The following is a 20,428-nucleotide window of genomic DNA, read 5'->3' as shown; positions in this document are numbered from 1 at the left end:
TAACCAGATACCAATCTACCCAGATCAATTCAGCGGAACACAAGTTCCAATTCTTTTTCCTCTTTGTGCAATCAAAATCAGAATCAAATAATGAATAAGATAATGCAAACAATCACACAAATCAACACCAAGATTTTTACATGGAAAACCCGATGCGGGAAAAACCACGGGACCGTAGTCCACCTAAAAACTTCCACTATTAATAAATAATGGGTTCACAACTGTTCTTTCTTAGATTTAACTAAGGGCTACAACATACATATCATCAAGAACAATATATTCTTGGAATACAACAAGATTAAAGAGAGAAGTGTTTGAGAAAAACTCACAACACTGACAGCCATGTTTTCTATCAAAACGGCCAGCTTTCACACAACTAATCTTCGATTCAACCGTCCAGAATGAAGAGTAACGTGTCTAGAAACTGCTATCAAAATCTCAGCATGATCCAACGATGAACGAGCTAGGAATCGAAGAAATGAGACAGGCTACTCTGCTGCCTCTTCTTCCTTTCTTTCTCCCCTTTTCTCTTCTCCTCTCTTTTATTTCTATCTTTTACATCTACAGTGACAGCTCCATATTTTTAATTAAGAGAGGCAGCCAACTGCCTCTCTTTTTAATTAATGTGATGGTCCCACCATCACATGGTGCGGGGCCACACATAACATAAATGTAGGAGAGACAAGTATGTCGAGTAGGAGAATGAAGTGAGGAGTAGGATAAAATGTATACAAAGGGGAGTGAGAGGAGGATGAGAGCAATTTGGCTTTGTGTAGTTTCTTATGTTGCTCTAAATGGAGTTCTATGCTCCATGTTGTTAATGAATCGTTTATTTGATTACTCGGGATATTTATAAATTTTATTTATGTAAATTTATCTAGAGAAGAATGAAGAATAATTACTTTTGATTGCATGAATTCTAGTTGTCGTGCTTTTTTGTGTTATTGATGGAAAGACTAATACTTGCAGCCTTGCAGTTGATTGGTAAGAGAGGTAGATGTCTTTTAAGAAGATACGCTGACGGGAAATAGTCATTGATTAAGAAAAATGAACACAATGTTGATAATTTATGCATAAGTTATGAAGAGTGTATCGTTCTATTAACTTTCAAAAAATCCATCACTTTGTGTTGTGATGCATGCTAATAACTTAAAATCCTAAAGATTTGCACGAGAGAATTCAACTCAAGGTGATTGGGATGAGGTTGAGGTTTAGGATGTCGACTTCGGCTAGGCCCGTGCGTGTGTTGGTAGAAATCCGTTTGGTCTGGCCTGAATGGATTGGATTTAGACGGATGCTTTTTGTTTTTTTTTTTTGGTAATGGTCATCTATTTGTAATTTATTTTTTTTTCTTTTTACCTTGTGATATGCATGCTTGCTGTACCAGAGAACTAACTAATTTGACAAAGAGAGATGGAAGGAAGGAGATTAGAAATTTTACATTCCAAGAACCTTGCTGGGAAGTTAAAACACATGATCGGTACCAAGACAGATCGAGATGATCACGTAAGTCTACGTGGTCACACATCAGCGTTGAAAATGTTTAGCATTGACAAGATTCATTGAAACCTTGTGCACCTGGTTTGCAAGCTTATCAAATCATTCTGGTCCCAAGGGGGTGCTAGGATGGCCAGGTGAGGTCCTTTTCCATTTTTAAAATCAAGAAAAGTTGACAGTTCATCACGTGATTATGGTGTCAAATAGCAGGATCTGAAGATTGTGCGACCTGAAAGGGATTCTTGCATATCAATTTATACTTACTTGATTGTTGTTTTTTTTTTTTTTAAAAAAAAAAAAAAAAAAACAAAAAAATAAGAAGCAAGGCTGCCCGATATAAATAGCCTAGCTAGGTCCCTTCGTTCAAAGGTACTTTTTGGGGCCCATACTGTTCTAAAAAACTAATTAATTAATTAAGGAAAAGTACCAGATACAATGTTAGGGATTTGATCATGGACGATTTATGATCATATCGAGAACTTATTATAATTATGTCCCACTGTCGAAGGTCGATTCTCCACTTTAGCAAAGCGTTCGACCTATGCCATTTAACTGAATTAAAAATTGAGGTTTTGGTGGACATTTTTTCATCCAATTTTGGAAAGCAGATTGCTAACACAATGAGAAAGGAAGGGGAAGTTTTCACTACGAGGAAGTCATCTTTGTTTTTTTATGACAAGAATGAAGGGATTCGTACTTAGTTCAATACAAATTCTCAATTGAAACGACATCTATGAATCTAGTTAATAATTTATAAAAAGAAATTTGTATTTTTATTAATATGGGTGTCTGAACCAGCTTATTTGCACCTCGATTAATTTAATAAATCCTGAAGTTAACGAATATCTAAGTCTCAAATGGCTATCAGGTTTATGAGACTTAAATTAATGATTTTTAAGGAACAAATTTAAAATTTAACCAGTTTAATTATATTTTTTAAAATTAAAATTATATTTTTTGAAGGTATAGAAAAAAAGGCATGAACTCTATTGAGCAACATGGTTCTTAGTCAGCCCTTTTCTGCTACCAGGCTACTATCTTTGTAGAGAGAGGTGGACATCTTCTTCTTTTTTCTTATTATTACATTTTGGTAGTTTTGTTTGACCACAAGGGGTGATCAATGAGCATTTCATTGGCCATGGAAGGGATTTTTTTCAATAAAGCTAAACGAGTAAAGTCATCCCGATTGTGGTATTACATGGATTTTTAGGATGTATTTAAGATTCTAATGGTTGTTTTTGTTTGGAAATATATTAAAATAATTTTTTTTTTTTATTTTTAAAAAATTATTTTTGATATTAGCACATTAAAATAATATAAAAATATTAAAAAAAAAAAAATTTTAAATTTTTTTAAAAATATTTTTAAAACATAAATACAAACACACCCTTGTTGGACACTAATGTGATTCGAGTCACAATTTCAATACTTGTGAGCTTTGATTTTTCAGCAGAGAATTTGTTCATTCGTGGATAATTATAAGAAGGGCTGCTACTATTACATTTATTCTGTCTCTTAAGAAGGCATCTGGGTCCTGGCCTGATCACTTCCATATTAAGTAAGGCTTTTACCGAGGATTTAAGTTGGGCCTGGACTCTTTACCTGAGGTTGAAGCCTTATTGTTGTCGTCCAATTAATCAGGCCTTGTTATCGGCCGTAGGCCTGATTTTATGTTTTGATTGGCCATGTAGCTACTTTGAGCTCACATTTCTTGTTGTGATGCAGTCTTCTTTTTCATCAGCATGCCCCTCGAAGCCATTAATTTGCATCAACGAACACTGTAATAGATTTGTCCAGCTTATTATTCTATAGAACCGATAACGTATCATAAAAATTATATGTTTTTTTATTGGAATATAATAGCATAATACCATGTTTTTTTTTAACAAAAAAAGAGGTACTCCAAAAGAATAATTTTGAGTTTTTCTTTTACACACACACACGTAATCAAGATTATTACTGATAGAAAAGAAAGTTAGGAATGTCGTATTGAAAGAAATAAAGAAAAATAAACATTTACAAATATATATATATATATATAGATTGAGATTTGGTTTCACAAATTGAATTGGGCAAGAGGAAAGTTTAGCTCCTTGAAAAAAATATTTTAAAAGGGGGACAAAAAACTGGGTTATGAGAATACGTGTGTGAGATTGTTATGTGCATGCATTAAAGAAAAACCAAGCTCTGTATATTATTAAGCCATGAGCTAGACATGTGGATTTGGGTAAGCACAAGATCTTAACAATAGACTGGCAATCGCTCACGTCCTCTAATTAGCTTAATTACATTACAAGTAGCAAAAATGTTAGGTTGTTTCTCTCACCAAATTCATGAAGATCAGGCGTGCGGGCATGAGCCACATTGGATAATATTACTCTAATTAGGTTAGCCAACAGCACCCAATTAATAAGATGTATGCAAGCAGAAGTTAAATCCATTTATATTGTTTCAGTCCTTGCCAGAGGCACATTAACACTCCCAAACTCTGCAGTCAAAGTTGGGTCACACTCACCCAACCATATTCGAGATTTTCTTCATCTGCAGCTGTTCAGTCCACAATAATGGAGCTCTTGAAATCCTGCCCTCGAGGAACAATAAATTTCTCTCGCTGCAGATATTTTTATAGGGGAGAAGTGGCTTCTGATGTCCGGAAAAAACTTCACACTTACATTAAATTTTCTATAATTTAATTGCAGGCCAAAACGTGTTGGCTGGGCTTTAATTTTGGATTTGAGCATTCCTGAAAAAACAAGCCTTTCGTGTAATAAAAAGACTCTTTAATGTCTGAGCCGTAAATGATACAAGAAAGATAAATAATATAAGAGAGAATTGAGCTTTGCAGCATAGTACAAAGTCAAGAGGAAATGTTGAGTACAAGTTTGTGAACTCAGAAGCTTGTTTTGGTGACTAAATGTTTTTATAGATCTTGCTTCACCTTGAATTACGAAGAATATTGTGTGCGTGAATAATACGCGCGTTGCCGCATTCTGACTAGTCAAAACCACACACAAAAAAAAAAGTACACGGGGCCGAAGAAAAACACAGTGTGGGGTGCAGTCCATTTGAGTCAAGCCTAAATTGTGTGGGTGTTTCCGTTGCCCGAATGATGACAAATGGTTGGGCTGTTGCTGATTGGGCCGTATGGCCCAAATGGAAAAAATTAATTATTATTTTTTCTTATATAAAAACTTAAATATTCAATTACTATTATCTTCATTCTTATTCTTGAATTGTAATAGTTGTTAAGGTTCTTTTATTTTTTTGCTTTTAAAATTTTTTTCTGTTTGAAAATATTTTAAAATAATTTATTTTAGATTTTTTTTTTATTTTTAACACTAACCCATCAAAATTATTAAAAATATATTAATTTAATAATTTTTTAAAACCAAATATATTCTTAAAAGACGCTCCTACACAATTTCGAAAGCAATGTCAAATAATCTTAAAAACAAAACCGTACGCATAAAACTTCAAAAGAGGCGGACGATTTCACCTGCATTGCGGTGTATTAATTTCCTTTGACTCCTGTGGCAATCCGACAAGGTGTCGATAGGAGTTGCATCAGCTAGACTTGAGGGAGACCTGGCATCGCAGGATTTTAAAAATATTTCATCACATTCCTAAAACTTTATGATATTTCTAATTAATTGGCTCCTCCAACAATTCGGTACATGCTCATGAATTTGATAATTTAATGATAATTTGTCAAAACAGTCTGAGGGTCGTAGGAAGGCTTTCTCTTCACTTGATTGAATTAAGTGGTTGGACCTCGATTTCGGTTCGCGTATAGTTATAATTTAATTCATGCTCTCTCCGGCCAAAAAATATTTAAGTTCCTAACCATATTATAAATGTATTTGGAAATGAGGTTGTCTGTGCTTTTAATATATTTTTTTCCCCCGGTTTACGTCGAGTCATGATCGGCATAGATGGTATTGTGGAACGAAATTAAGAGATGGTAGACATGGACAACCTTGTCAAGCAAGTCGTCGAAGGGGACATGATTAACGCTTATCAGAACAATTTAATATATATTGATGGTTTGCAAGGGCCGGTACTGAGACATATACTTGTATTGTAAATTGTAATTAATTTTTTGGTTAATGTATGGTATGTGTATTAACTGCTTTGGTTTTAATTAGCTACTGCATGCCCATTTTTTAAATCCTTAAATCTCTTTAAGCAAGTAATTAAGTGGGTGAATGTGTGTGAATATGTCTCATTTAAAAATGACATTAATCTTATTTTTTACCAATGAATTCTTCTCGAACTGGTTTAACAAAAAAAAACAGAGAGAGTAAATTATAATTAGTCTGTAGTTTAACGAGAATAATTAATTAATCCTTATAATATTAAAAACTATATATGTAGTCCTTATATTATTAAATTTGTTTATAATCCAATCCTTTTGTCAAATATTCTTCATTGTGTCTCTCAATTAAACCAAACCTAATTTGGGAAAAACCAATTATTTAAACGAAACCTAAATCATGGATTCGTACTAATTATTTATTGTGTCTCTCAATTACTGAACTTTTGTTTTCCACTCCAGCACTTAATTGGCTGCTTTTTACCCAACTAAGAAAGAAGAATTTATTTTGTTCTGAAAGGTAGATTTAGTATTGATGGCATTTCGTTTCGACAGAAGTATATATATATTCAGACATTAATAACCTTAGAGAAATTAATTAACTAGGATAAATTAATGGCATTGAGAATAAATAACTTTTGGATCTGCAATAGGATGAATTACATGAATGTGGGGCTCGAATTTATTGCTTAAACACCGTTTCACTATTATGGATTGACCATACAGTTAATCGAACACTGTATATGAAAGGAAAAACCAAGAAAAAAGCGCCAAGAAACTTTAAAAAATGTTGTAGATAGATATTTAATATTTTAGAGCATTTTGCTTATCTTATCAAATCCACAGGCCTATATAGCGATTAAGCATTTCACATGGCCTAGTTGAGAGGCTTCAAACTTGAAGTAGCAGTAATTAAAGAGAAGAAGAGAAAAGAAAGGCCAATCTTAGGTTACTTAATTATACCCAATTTTGACAGGAAATATTTATGCATGCGGCGACCGACTTTGACTGAGCTTGAGCAAGAAGAGGGTCTTAATTAACCACTTGATCTCTTCCAAATCTCTTCAAGTTCTCTAGCAAACACCTTTTGTCTATTAACAACAATTGTAATATGATCTTCATCATCAAGGACCTTAACTCGAGCACGAGGGACTTTATGTTGAACATTGTAGCTACATTCCACTGGGATGAGCTCATCTTTTTTTCCGTGGAAGATATTGACATCACAATTGAGGTGGTCACGGACTGAGTCCAAGTACCCTTCGAGCTTGCTGCCGGTGCCACAAATGATGTTGTGTAGGGTGTGCCATGCAGCATTGTGGGTGTGGCAACAGAACCCTTCAATTAAGAATGTCTTCATCCTGTACATTTTTTTTTTCTCAAAGTTTTGCATTTATGTCAATAGGAGAGTAGAGAGATGTCTCTTTCATAATGCATGGAATAAATTCAAGTAGAGGTAGAAGAGAAAACACGCACACACATCAAGCAAGCAGTAGCTGTCCCCATCATTTCTGACTTAGTCTGATGGACATTTGACCAATGTTTTTAGGGTAACTTACTACTCGATTCACCGATCATGGTGTATTTCACTAATGGTTACTACTACTTTTCCATATCTATTTCGTCAAAAAGGATTTTTCTAAATCCTTATTAATTTGGTGCTTAAAATCTACGTCAAGCAAAAGTAATTTTCACATCCTCCCTAAGTTCCCACAACAAATTAATAAATTTAGAAAGCTAAAATTAAGATCTAGAAGTTACCAATTTTATTACCATAATGCATTATTTGGATTAAATTAGCATATTTTAACTTTTGTAGCTTCAAAATCTCATATCACCAGATTTTAAAAGGAGGGATGGACATTTGTCAAACCAAGATTTGCAATTTTCACCGTTTGAACTATTGTAGGTGTACCAAATCATTCATCAGCACCATGCCCTCTTTGGAACGACCGCCAATGCCATAAAACAGTCAAAGATCTGCTAGCTGGGCAGTTGAGGGCCGGCAAAATTAATACGATGGACACCTATACTGTGATCGGTCATGGATTTCAAAAATTACACTATAGGCAAGCGATTTTTTTTTTAATTCGGATATGACAATTATCAATTGTGTGGCGGTGCACCGTGGCCCCGGCCCCTAGCAGGGCTCCAGAACTTGGATTGAGGAAATCTGTGAAGAACGTGGTACTAACTAGCTAACAGCACCGGGGACGTTATAGTATAGTGATTTAAAGGCTTAAAATGCTCAAAACCTAACAATATCGATGGTGCCATTATCCCAAAAAATAGACCCTAGCTCTAATAGAAGGTAAGTGAATGTGGTTGGGGCGTCATTGTCGGTTTGTGTCTGGGAATTGACTGGCAGGCTAGTGAAATGCCAGGTCTCACTCATTTCTTGCTATTCTAAAATCTCAAGAGCTTATTAAGAGTCGATCCTAAATTACTTAGAGCCCTTGATCCTTAAGAGAAATTAGATTTAAAGAGCTCAGAATAAAAAGCCAAATACTTATTTGAAATAAGCAAAAGAAAAGGGAAATTAAGACCAAATTAATAATAAGTTTGGTGGTTAGTTATGAAATTGAGCACGAAAGCATGAAAATGCGTTTATTATGAACAAAAGGAGAAGTCTCGATGTTTGAATTTTATCACGGCACTTGAATTCTTTGGACAGGTTTTAAGGCGGTAGAAGTTTGATGAGAATTTACCTGTTTCTTGTGACTAGTTTGGTAAGGAACTCCCACAACCGATGATTTTTGCATATGACAAGGCAAATTGCCCTGCTGATGTGCTCATACCAGCACGCCATCGAGGCACCAAATGTGATCAGTGGCCAAACACGCCTTGGAGCTACTTGTCTCATCACATGCTGCGTTGCTAGGACACCTTTTGGTACTTTGTAATATGGCTGCCAATATCACATAAACTAATCGGTAATCAATGCATTCAAAACTTTGAACGATTCCGTGATTAATTTTCTTGGATAATTGAAACGTTGAAAAAGATTAATAACAACAAAAAACTTTGGAAAAAAGAAAAGAAGAGAAGAACTTACTGGTGCAAGGAGGGTCAAGGACTTGACCGAGCCGGGGTGTTTGACGGCAAGTGCTAGGGCCAAAATACAGCCTAAAGAATGAGCAACAATGTGGAAGGATTTGACCTCGTATGGTTCAAGAACGGATTGTTCAATCATGTCCAAATGCTCTCTTAATGTGTAAAGGGAGTCAGCTGGCTTAGGGCTCCTCCCAAACCCTAATAGATCGATGGCAAATAATCGGTAGGTTGATTTAGCTGCATGTGAGAAGTTTGGAAATAATGTCTCTGTCCAAAATGCTGAAGATGAAATGAATCCATGAATGAAGAGGACATCTCCTTTTCCCTTATCTGATCACATATTACAAACCCAGTATATATTAGTTTCAAGTACTTAAACTAATTATTACACACTAGAATTAATTACACTAAATGAATAATTAATTAGTATATACTGTATGCTACTAATCAAGATAATTATTATTATTTTTAATTTGTTACCTTTAGGTCCTTCAGCCCTAACGAAGAGGGTTTCTTTGCTAGAAGAGGTCCATGAAGTGCAAGACTTGCAATCACAATCAGACCATCTTGAAATGGGATGTAAGTGCTGGCCTCCAATCTTCCCTTGAAGCATTTCAACAATGGTAGAGTTGACAGTTAATGTGGATCTCATAGTTCCTTTCTTGATCTTCTCAGATGTCTGTACAGTGACAGTACTGGACTTACCCTCCAACTTGATTCGCTTGAGCTCATTAACCGTTGATTTTGAAATCTCAGACACTAATGAAGTACGAGTGTAAAGAGTGTCCGAGATCTCTTCTAACCTTAACTTGGTAGAAGTAAGGCAAACGATTTTGGACTCACCTTGTTCAGAGACCAAGATCTTGCCACTGCTAGTTATGGCTTCCTTAGCCGAGGCACAATAACAAGGTTTCCATTCAGCTTCAATGATGAAATCCACAGCTTTGAATGCAAAGCATAGAACGAGATCAAGGATGTCTAGAAAAGAGAAGACAATGAAGCTCACAGCATCATGTAAAACCCTGCCTGTTAATGTTAAAACCATCATGGTTTTTCCCATTACAGCCATTTCTCCAAGAGGCATCACTACTACCCACTTCAAATAGCTGATTAGGCACCAGAGACACAAATATAAAGGCCTGTAGAAGAAAGAATAATGAGATGAAACTAGCTATGAGGGGGAAGTTTTAAGGAAATCATTTGTTCCTAATAGATCCAAAATGTCAATGAAAGCACGCATGCCTCTCTTCTTAGTCTTGATTTCTTGATTTGGAGTTCTCGGAAACGTTGTGGAAACAATGTTTCCCTAACTTGTTGACCACCTCCAAAATGTGCCTCACTTGATGAAAGCGTGAGGACTTTTCTTTTCTACCTTCTTAAGACGTAATGGGGAGAGAAAAGGGGGGGAGAGGGAACACACTACTACTACAGATAGCAGATAATGGAATTGATTGTTTCATTAAACGTCGTTTGTTGGCCAAGGAAAAAAGTTAGGTGGTGGTTGAACCTCCCCTGCAGGAGAAGAAACAATTCTTCTTAGCAAATAATAGGACTACATTTAAGTTTCTTTTCTTTGCCTCCTCAAATGAATATAAATAAATAACACCATTAATTAAACACCCGAACCTCTCTCTAATTAAAAAATTTTAAGGAAAGGAAAAGAATTTTTTCTAGAGAAGAAAAGATCTCTTTCTTGCACTCGAGAAATACCACTACAGCTCTAGATCAATTTTTTTCTCATCTACCAAGTTACAACCCATCATTTGTTAGTACTCTTGATCAGAAATATGTGCCTAACGCATTAATGTAAGGATTATTTTTCAAAATTGAACAGCTCCCTCCGAACCTCTTTTATTTATTGCAGGCTGTCTTGCCACATGACTCCATATATATCCTCACTAGCTTTGATACCCGCGCGATGCCGCGAGTATCTTTTTCATATAAAAAATATTTTAAAAAATAAAAATTGAAAAATGTTGGATTTTTCTGCAAAGTTATACCCAAAAATCTTGGGTTTAGCTGTAACATCTGACCTAAGAGTAATATTTATAATATTAATAATAAAATTAAACTTGCGTGACCCAAGTTTAAGTGAGCCTAGTTGTAACACCAGACCCAAGAATATTGAATGTGGATCTGGCTATAAGGTCGTGTCATAAAAGTGTGATAATTAAATAAAATAATTAAAAAAAACAAAGAAAAAAAATCAACAGAAAAGAAAAAAGTAATGAAGAAAAAGAAAAAAAATTGAATTAATTGGGTTAAACCTTTAAAACAGGTTGTCCCATAAAACTTGGGATCTGCGTCATAAAAGTTTTATAACTAAATAGAAAAAAAAAATGACGGGTTTACCTAGAATTAACCGGGTTAATCCATCAAACCAAGTTAACCCATCAAGCCCATGATACGTGTCATGAAAATCTGATAATTAAATAGAAAGAAAATTAACTTTAACAACCTAAATTAAATGAAAAAAATAATTCGTCAAATCAGGTTAACCTATCAAACCCGAGATTCGTATCATGAAAATATGATAACTAAATAAATAAATAAAATTTAAGATTAACAAAAAAAATTCATTACAAAAAATTAAAAATAAAAAACAAAAGAAAAAAACAGTCATATAATATAATACAATATAATAATAATTATAATGAAAAAACGTGGGGAAAGCTAAAGCTAAATTTTCAACCAACTCAATATTAAAAAAATAAATTTCACAAAGATAATTTAAAAAATAAACATGTGGGGGAAACACTGCAGCCAAACAAAAATCATGCAAGGAAAACACTATAGTAATCCATAGTATTTTTTTTTTTTTTTTGAAAAAAGCTACAAAGTTAAGTTTTCAACCAGCTTAATATAGAAAAAAAATCGAGATTCGTGTAATAAAAATATGATAATTAAATTAAATTTTTTTTTCACATTAACAAACTAAATTAAAAAGAAAATTAATTAAAAGAAAAAAAAACACAAAAAAAAGCAAAAAAGAAAACCCATAGGCAAAACGAAAAAAAAATAAAAATCAAGTGTTTCACTTTGTGCATAGCGATACATTATATGTAAAAAAACAAAAGAAAAACATGATTATCATACGCGTAAAAATCACACGCGTTAAATCAAGCGAGGAACAAAAAACTGTTACAGTAAAAATCACACGCGTTAAAAAAAAACATGTAAAAAAAAGCAAAAAAAAGGGGGTAACTGCTACAGAAAAACAAAACTAAAAAAAAAAAATACGCAACAGAAAAAAAAAAAAAAAAAAAAAAAAAAATGAAAAAAAAAAGCATAAAAAAAACTGAAAAAGAAAAACGAAAAAAAAAATTAAAAACAAAATTGTCTCAAAAAAAAAAAAAACTGCTTTAGCTACAGTGAATTTCCTACGCGTTTTAGTATATTACTTAATAGGTCGTAGCAGCTATTATGATCCTCGCCACCGTCCTAACTCCTGAGGTGAACTTATAAATGATAAAATCCCTGGCTTGATATCTATATAGATGGCTTGGAGGATGAAAACGGGTAGATGACAGAATCCTAGTTCTAATAAAGTACTTTTTATTTGATGGTCAGGTGATATTCTAGCTAGCTAGCAATAGTACTCTGTGCTTGTAAATTATATATGGTGATCATCAATTCAAGTTAACACACAAACTAACTTGGTATTTTACTTTTGAGATAGGAAAAGGATTCCTTGAAAAAAAAAAGTGTTTAGAATTCTTATTGACATATTATAGTTTGAACTTATCTTTATATCCTATAATCTTTCTATAAATATAAGGATCATGTTTTTAGAATTTAGGATGTTTGTGTTTCCATGTGCGTTAAATATCTATAATGAATTCGATTTTAAAAGGTTAAATACTTGAATATTTAGTATTTTCAATAATTACTATTAAAATATGCAAGAAAATAAGAACACGACAATTTAATTATCTAGGAAATAGAACCCTCAATCCTCAACCATGTATATAATATGTTATTGAATGATTGGTTCATAGCTAGTGTTAAAGAAGATAATTTTGTAATTATCAGGCCTCTATTCTTTGTATATAATGCTCAAGCAACTTTTCCTCCATCAAAGATCTTAAATGAGACAGTAAGAGAGTGTTTTTAGAAGTAAATAAAACTTGACTAACTCGGGATCGACAAGGTGAAAGAAATGCCAAAGATCTTAAATGAGGCAATATGAAAGTTTTTTGTTGAGCAAATAAAACTTGACCAACTCGGGGTTGACAAGGTGAAAGGAATGCCAAAATTAGTTCATTATTTGTTCATGGGATAAAAAATAGGCTCTAATCAGCCAAAAAAAATCCTAGTTTGAGAAATAAAATTTAGTGCATTGAGCAATGGAAACTACAAGTATTGTAGCTAATAAAATAGATGTATCATCATAAAATATATATACACACACACTTCGATAACCTTTATTTCACGCATGGAAGAAAGTTAAGAAAAATGTTTGATAATGCTCTAATTTCTAGCCAGCAAAAGCAAGATATACTTTATATAGTAAAACTTGTTTTAAAAAATTTGATTCTAGCAATATGTAGATTATTGGATTAAGATCAATTTAGAAATATATATATTGACAATTCATATGCAATTGCAAGATATTGAAGATCTATATATCCTTTGCAAAGAAAATATATAAGAACATAACTTCAAGTTGAAATCATTTGTGAAACTCATAAAATTACTTGTTTACACTCAATAAGACCTTATTTAGAGGAGAGTTCTTTATTGCTAAATTAAGTGTTTAAGAACATCAATTTAAAGGAGGATTGTTGAGATAAGAAAATGATTTCTTAATTAAAAATATTCTTTGATGATGATGATAATGATGATAAGGTGTTTAGAATTCTTGTTTAAGTAGTTAACTATAATCCTTATTAAACTAGTATTTAGAATTTTTATTGGAATAAGATATATATTTTAATGTTATTTTTATCTTATAATCTCTCCATAAATATAAGAACATGATTTCAATTTAAGGTATTTGTGTTTGTGTTTGTTGAATATCAATAGTGAATAAGACCTTAGGATGTTAAATACTTAGTGTTTATTGTTTTCAACATGGACAACATAATAATTTAATTTCACCTTCGTGCAAGGAGGAGAGGTTGCAAAGATGTGAACTTTTGAACTAACTACATGGGGTTGACGTGGGATTTTGATTGTAAAATTAATTTGGTCATCACTAGTTTACAAGACTACACTACACCAAGGCATATATATATATATATATATATATATATGAATGTAAAAAAAAAATTAGCCTATTTGACTTAACGGGTCTAAGATAATTTAGATAACTAGTAAAAAACCTAGTTTAACTTAAAAAAATAAAATCAAGATGATCATTTTTATATATTAAAATGGAAATATTTTGGATCGAATCGGGTTTCATGATTTAACCTTTTAAATCTGCGATTTAAATGAATGACTTCACTAGGTTTAAGAACTTTGTTTTCTCAAAACTAATTTTTACTTAATTATACAATAACAAAAATAGATACTCATAAAATCTAAATACAAACCAAATACTAAAATGTTTATTTAAAATTGTGATAATTTCGTTGAAAATAAACCAAAATAATTTATGAAGATAAATATAAAATTAAGCAAATATTAAAGAATAAAATTAAAAAAATAAATATGAAAATGAAAAGAAAAAAAAGAGAGTGGGAGAATGAAAAAAAAAAAGAAAAAGCGAGGCCACCTTCTTTACTTTTTATATGAACAGTGAAAGAGTTGGTTGCACCCAAAGTTTTTTTAAAGCAACACTAGTTCGGACGCATGCTATTGCTGCACTAAGAGGGGACCAAATTTTTCTTAAACACAGACATAAATGTCAAAACTTGGGGAATGTTTTGGCCTTGTTATTAAACTTAAAAATATAATTGTTTTGAAATTTTATTTTTTAATTGAGATAAATTTTTTATTGATGTATAGATATCTTGTTGAACTTAGCAAATGCAAGGTTTTTAATAGAAATCATTATTTCCATAAAAAAAAAATATGATTGTTAAAGAAATTTAAAAAATATTAAAATTATATGTCCATATTTTATGTGTCACTAAAAGCTAAAATATCATAAATGTGATAAAATCATGTTTAAAATCTATTTAAATTTTTTAAGAACAAAATGATTGGATTGAATTTTCATGAAAAATTTATTATTAGTATTATTATTTTTATATTAAATAAATAATAATAATTGAAAATAATTATTAAATTTCAAATAAGAATTTTTAATAATATTTAAGAATCATGTTAATAATATTCTAATAAATATTTTTTGGAGTAAAAAAAAAAAGAGACAAGAAAGACAAGAAAGGGTCAGCTCCAATGCCTAGCCCACACTAGCATGCCCCGTATTTTCTCTTAAAATAATAATAATAAAAAAAAAAAAACATTTAAACAATCTGCATCTGAACCGCAATATCAGATGTGGGTGGCTGAAAACGAAGGAAATAAATGATAGGCAACCAAATGTTGGAAACAAAATTAACAAATCAACGTGTGGCAAGTGTACTTTTATAATAATGATCAACCACATTTATCAGCCTCCGGAAACGACGTGTCTGGATGATGCTCGTTGGTACGGCCCGTCGTCTTGTGATATTTATTTTTACGATTCGGGTCCTTAATTAAGTGCGCAATCATATGTATATCATTGGGGAGGAAATCACTAAATTATTAATCGACGGTTAAACGAAGGAACATATGCTTCGCTTGTAATCAATTTTTACCCCCTTTTTTTTAAGAAAAAAAAAGAAAATAATATGCATACTTCTTTAAAATATATTATTTACCAAACACTTCTTTTTCTTACTATCCAAACCATAGTTTTTAAACCCGGACCGGTCCGGGTTTACCAAAAAACCGCCTGAGGCAACAACCCGGCAAAACCCGGTCGACCCGCCATGACCCGGGCGATCCGGGCAAACCCGGACGAGACCCGATTGGAGTTGGGTCCGCAATCTGAGTTTGGAGATCTCGAGGGTAGGCGTTGGTGATCTATGAAAAACTTTGAATCCTTGTTGTGTTCTCGCTTTATTACTTTGGACTTTCCATTACTGTTGAAGAAATTAACAACTCCACTCACTGCTCATCAATAGGCGTAGGAAAGTAAGAACATTGATGCTATTGTTCCCATTTGTTCCTTCTAGTTGATGACTGTAACTTAAATGGGACCAAACTCATAGTTTCAAGAGAGAGAGAACAGGGACCAAACTTACCAGCACCATCAAGTCTTTGACATCTCTCTCTCTCTCTTTCTAGCTAATGTTTTAAAGCATGTAGAAACCAGATCGTGTTCATGGAGGCGTCAAGGAGCAAAGACTCTGCTTCTGGGCTTTCAACAGATCGTGTTCAGCACAAAACAAATGGTTCAAAAAAGAGAGACAGTTGGTTGCTTGTGATGAAGCCAGAGAGGGAAGATAAGCTTTGTGAGGAGATGACGATGAGATTAAGTGCTTTTTCTCTGCACAAAACAACCGACAACCCCTTTATTATTGCCTCCCTTTTCTATTTTTTATTTTGAACTACACAGACTCACCCGGGGTTGACCCATGAAACCCAGAACCCGGTCTCTTGACCGGGTCACTCCCCGGGTCGGGTTTAAAAACTATGATCCAAACACTTACTTTTAAAAACATATGGTTAAACACTTTACAACTAGATCTACAACTAACTTCACAATTAACATCTACAGCTAACTTCTTGTCAATTCTGAGCAAATGATGCCGTATGTACTACGATGGCAACATGTAATAGCATTCAACTGGTTATTTGATATGTGATTTGTCAAGGATTAGATAATTTTTTAAAAATAAATAAATAGGTGAGTTTTTTTAATATATTTTTGAACATACGAAAAATTCTTAATTATAAATTAAAAAAATTATATATGCTTGTAATTAAATAGATCAATAATAATTTGTGCCAATAAACATAAAAAAAAATCATTAATGATAAATAAAAACTAATATGGATAAATCACTATATAAATCAAGATATTTAATTTTAAAAAATGAGTCATGTACCTAGTTATGTTTAATAACTTTGTTTACTATAATAAATTTTTTATTTAATCAAATGATTATACATGCTTGTAAAACATTAAAAAAAATCATTAAGATAACTAAAGACTAAGCTAAGAAATAGAAAGATAAATATAGATTAAAATATTTGATCTCGTAACATGGATCATGTACATAATTATATTTAATAACTTTATTTTTAGAATATTTTTTTATTTAATTATACAATAATAGAAACATACAATAACATGAAAGCTATTAAATAAACTATTATTTAATGTTGCACATATTTAAAAAATGTTATAATTTTACATGAAAACAAAGTAAAATATAAATGATATTTAACTGAAGATTAAATTGAAAAGTTAAGAAATAGATATTGTTGTAGACATTTTATCCCGAAGCACAAACCATAAACTTGATTGTATTTAATAACATTTCAATATTTTATTTAATAAAATAATATACAATATGACTCTAAAATACTCTAAGAAAGTTCCTTGTTGTCTCTTAATAAAACAATATCATTAATAACTTTATAAGTATTAAATCAATTTTATTATGATAATTATGAAATGTGTAAGTTAAAACTAGAATTCATGTATCACCTAGAACACTTTCATTCAGTGTTATTAGCAATTTCCTCTTCACTATAAACATTTGCAGCATCATATATTTCCTCCTTCTTTATACTATCTTTTCATGTAGGATAATTATATCAAAAATAGCCTATTTATGACATTCAAAGCATTTTATATTTTTAGACTTTGATTTTGATCTAGTTATGCCTTCACAATGAGAATCCTTATTATTTGTTCTACTCCTTATAATTATGCTCTCTACATGGTTATCATTATGACTCTCTAACACTTGTTTTTTCAATTTTCTAGAAGAAAACTTTGACATCTTCTGGACTAATATTTTTCTATTCATATAGTAAAGTATCAATAAAATGATCAAGGTAATGAACAAAGTAAAATCAAAGCTTGGTTCTCATCTTTAACCTTAACATTAATATTTTATGAATCTAAAATTATTTTATTGAATTTATCACGATGGATGAAAATGAGCATGTCTTCTTTTCTTACAATTAATACATGAGATCAATTCAATAATTGTAGTCTTCTTAGCAATCTCTCTGATCAAAATTTAATCAGACAAACTAAGCTAAATATGATTAAATGCCCATTCTATGAAATATTGTTTCTCTTCATCATCAATTCTCTTAGGCAAATTATCTATATTTTTAAGTGTTTTCAATAAAACCTTGTTGAACTAACAAGACACATAACCTATTGTTAAATTTCTTTACATCAAACCTCATCGTAAATTTGATAGGTTAATACGGATATATATATATATATATATATATATATATATATATATATGTTGTCCTATATATATTAGATTTTAATGATTATAATATTTTTTCCAATCTAAAAACATGTTAGAAATGACTAGACATTATTTTTTACATTAAATCTAGTCCAATTTGAATTAGATTTTGATTCCAAGAATAGACTTTGTTTTCAGCTAAAAAAACACACATTAATAACTCCTGAACTTTTCTTACATTAACAAAAATTAATTCTGACAAATGGGTGAATGATCTAAGAAAACAAAGCCGAGTAGCCGACCAGCACTACTCTATGAACTAACTTCAATATTCTCTTTGTAAACTACCACCAACACATGGAACCAGTTATTACTAAAACAGGGAAAGAAAAGAAAAGGTAAAAGAAACGGCTCTTAAATTGAAGCACCCGTTGACCTTCAAATTGAGCCCAGAAAGAGTTGAATGCATGAGAGATCAAAAGTCAAAGCCCTAACTAAATTTTGGTCTGGTGAATTCTTCGCGACCCATAACTTCCAATGCTGTCATAATTTTGCATTCCCGAAGCTTCTTGTTATTGGTTTGTCCCCCCCTTTTGTTTTTTTTTGGGAAACCCTTTAGTTCTCATGAAGACATGAACTGCTATCAGTATTAATGACGTAAACGTTGATTTCCTCCCATTGAAAAAACTGAAAGCAAAGATGAGCTGTTGAGTGTTAAAAGAGGCCATGTCTGGGGTTCAGTCTACCTGGCCTCCCGACAGCAGGATATGGGCTCTCTGCTAAACTATTATCGAAGCAGGAAATAGGAGAAATAGCCAAGTCGGTGTTGAATTCTTAACCATTACCGCGTGAGATGTATCTACTTTGTTCATTTATGTATCCATGCTGTGCTTCTTGTGACACCTCTCCTCTCTGCATTCTGTGCAAGCAGCCAAGACATTGACCAGCTGGTAAAGAAAAGAGGGATTTCCTTTATTTATTTATTTATTTTAATAAAAAAAAAAAACCTCGAACTTGAAATCTCTTTTTATAAACATTAATGTGAGCTAAGCTGCAACTCATTAGGTTTTCTTTATTTGTTCAATACTAATATGATCAAACAGTTGCGTATTCAACATAATTTCATCAGCTGCGAACCCTTATCATGATTTTCTTTAGAATAATTAATCTTCTCAATTAAAAAAAGAGGGGCATTTGGGCTGGACGAATTCACTAGACAGGCTAGCTAGCTAGCTAGTTTCTCCCTGCTTTGGTGCAATGAGATGGAGTTCAATTTTGGATGGATCTTGCTTCTGGGTCTCTGTGTTAATGCTTGTAGGGTGATTTCTTAAATAGATGAGATGTTGAGCTGGCCTGCTGGGCTGTTAGGTAATTGCATATTGGGCTTACTGACCCACATACATATTCAGCACTAGCCCTACCAAAAACAAAAATCTCCTCCTCCAAAGGAACACCAGAATGAGCGAGACCATCTGCACAAGAAATGGGCAACACATCTTCATTAAAAATGTCTTTTTGATAAGCTAAAGTTGGGCTTCATCTTCGTTAACAGCAAACTCGTAAATATATCCACTCTGATTAAGACCATGGATGCTGTTTTTATCCAGATTAACGCATCTTTTTTTTTTTTTCCTTACTTTATATATATCGGGTATCTTAGACTAACTTACACGCATCGAATTCGAATTTTATACCCCAAACAGTGCTTGCAAAACAGAATTTACGTTCCACGATTCGTGATTATCAATATTTCTTAACCTCATATAAATAGAAAGTATATTTCTTAACCTCATCTATTTTATCAATTCAGCAACTTATAGATGGTTTTGTTTTGCTTACTTTCTCTTTCCTTTGATAGGCTATTTTTATCTACAATTTGAATAAATCAACATGATGAACCTTTTCTTCATTGAGGACGTATGCTACCTATCTATCTATAGATATGGTTACATAACTATACGTTTGTATACTACCAAAAAAAAAAAACTAAAAGCGCTTAGCTTTTTCTTATAATATGTGAGGAGAAATATTTAGATTCAAGTAATGTATTGACCATTTTGTTTTTCAATGCACTGAATAATTACCTTGGGTTTGGAGGTAGAGTTGTTTTTTTTAAGGTATTAAAATGTTATTTGCCAATTGATGGGGATTAATTTCATAAGTTTAGTAAATTTCATCACTCTTGAAAGCTAAAAAAAAATAAAATAGATTTTTATGTATTTTTCAACTTTATTTGCACAATTAAAGAATGATGATGCCTTAAAAGCTCAAAAGTTTTGGCCCTACAGATAGGGTTTTTTATATTTTTGTATATTTTTACTACAGTAAAATAACATGTTTAGCTTTTGACTTTAAAAAATCTAAGCCTAGCAAGGGGGAGCATTTTTATCTTTGCTACAATTTT

General features: G+C 32.1%; 1 protein-coding gene across 1 annotated transcript; it reads right to left on the bottom strand.

Moving 5' to 3' along the window:
* Positions 1-6,369: 6,369 nt before the first annotated feature.
* LOC118033957 (probable lysophospholipase BODYGUARD 3) lies at positions 6,370-10,071 on the bottom strand. The gene is made up of 4 exons (XM_035039101.2): positions 9,125-10,071; positions 8,646-8,974; positions 8,299-8,498; positions 6,370-6,951 (listed from the first exon to the last, which is right to left on the bottom strand). Exons 1-4 carry the CDS (start codon positions 9,726-9,728, stop codon positions 6,627-6,629), a joined length of 1,458 nt encoding a protein of 485 aa, XP_034894992.1. The 5' UTR covers positions 9,729-10,071; the 3' UTR covers positions 6,370-6,626.
* Positions 10,072-20,428: the final 10,357 nt, after the last annotated feature.

Source organism: Populus alba, chromosome 1, assembly GCF_005239225.2.
Source record: "Populus alba chromosome 1, ASM523922v2, whole genome shotgun sequence".
Classification (NCBI taxonomy): domain Eukaryota; kingdom Viridiplantae; phylum Streptophyta; class Magnoliopsida; order Malpighiales; family Salicaceae; genus Populus; species Populus alba.
This window is presented reverse-complemented; position numbering and strand designations above follow the sequence as displayed.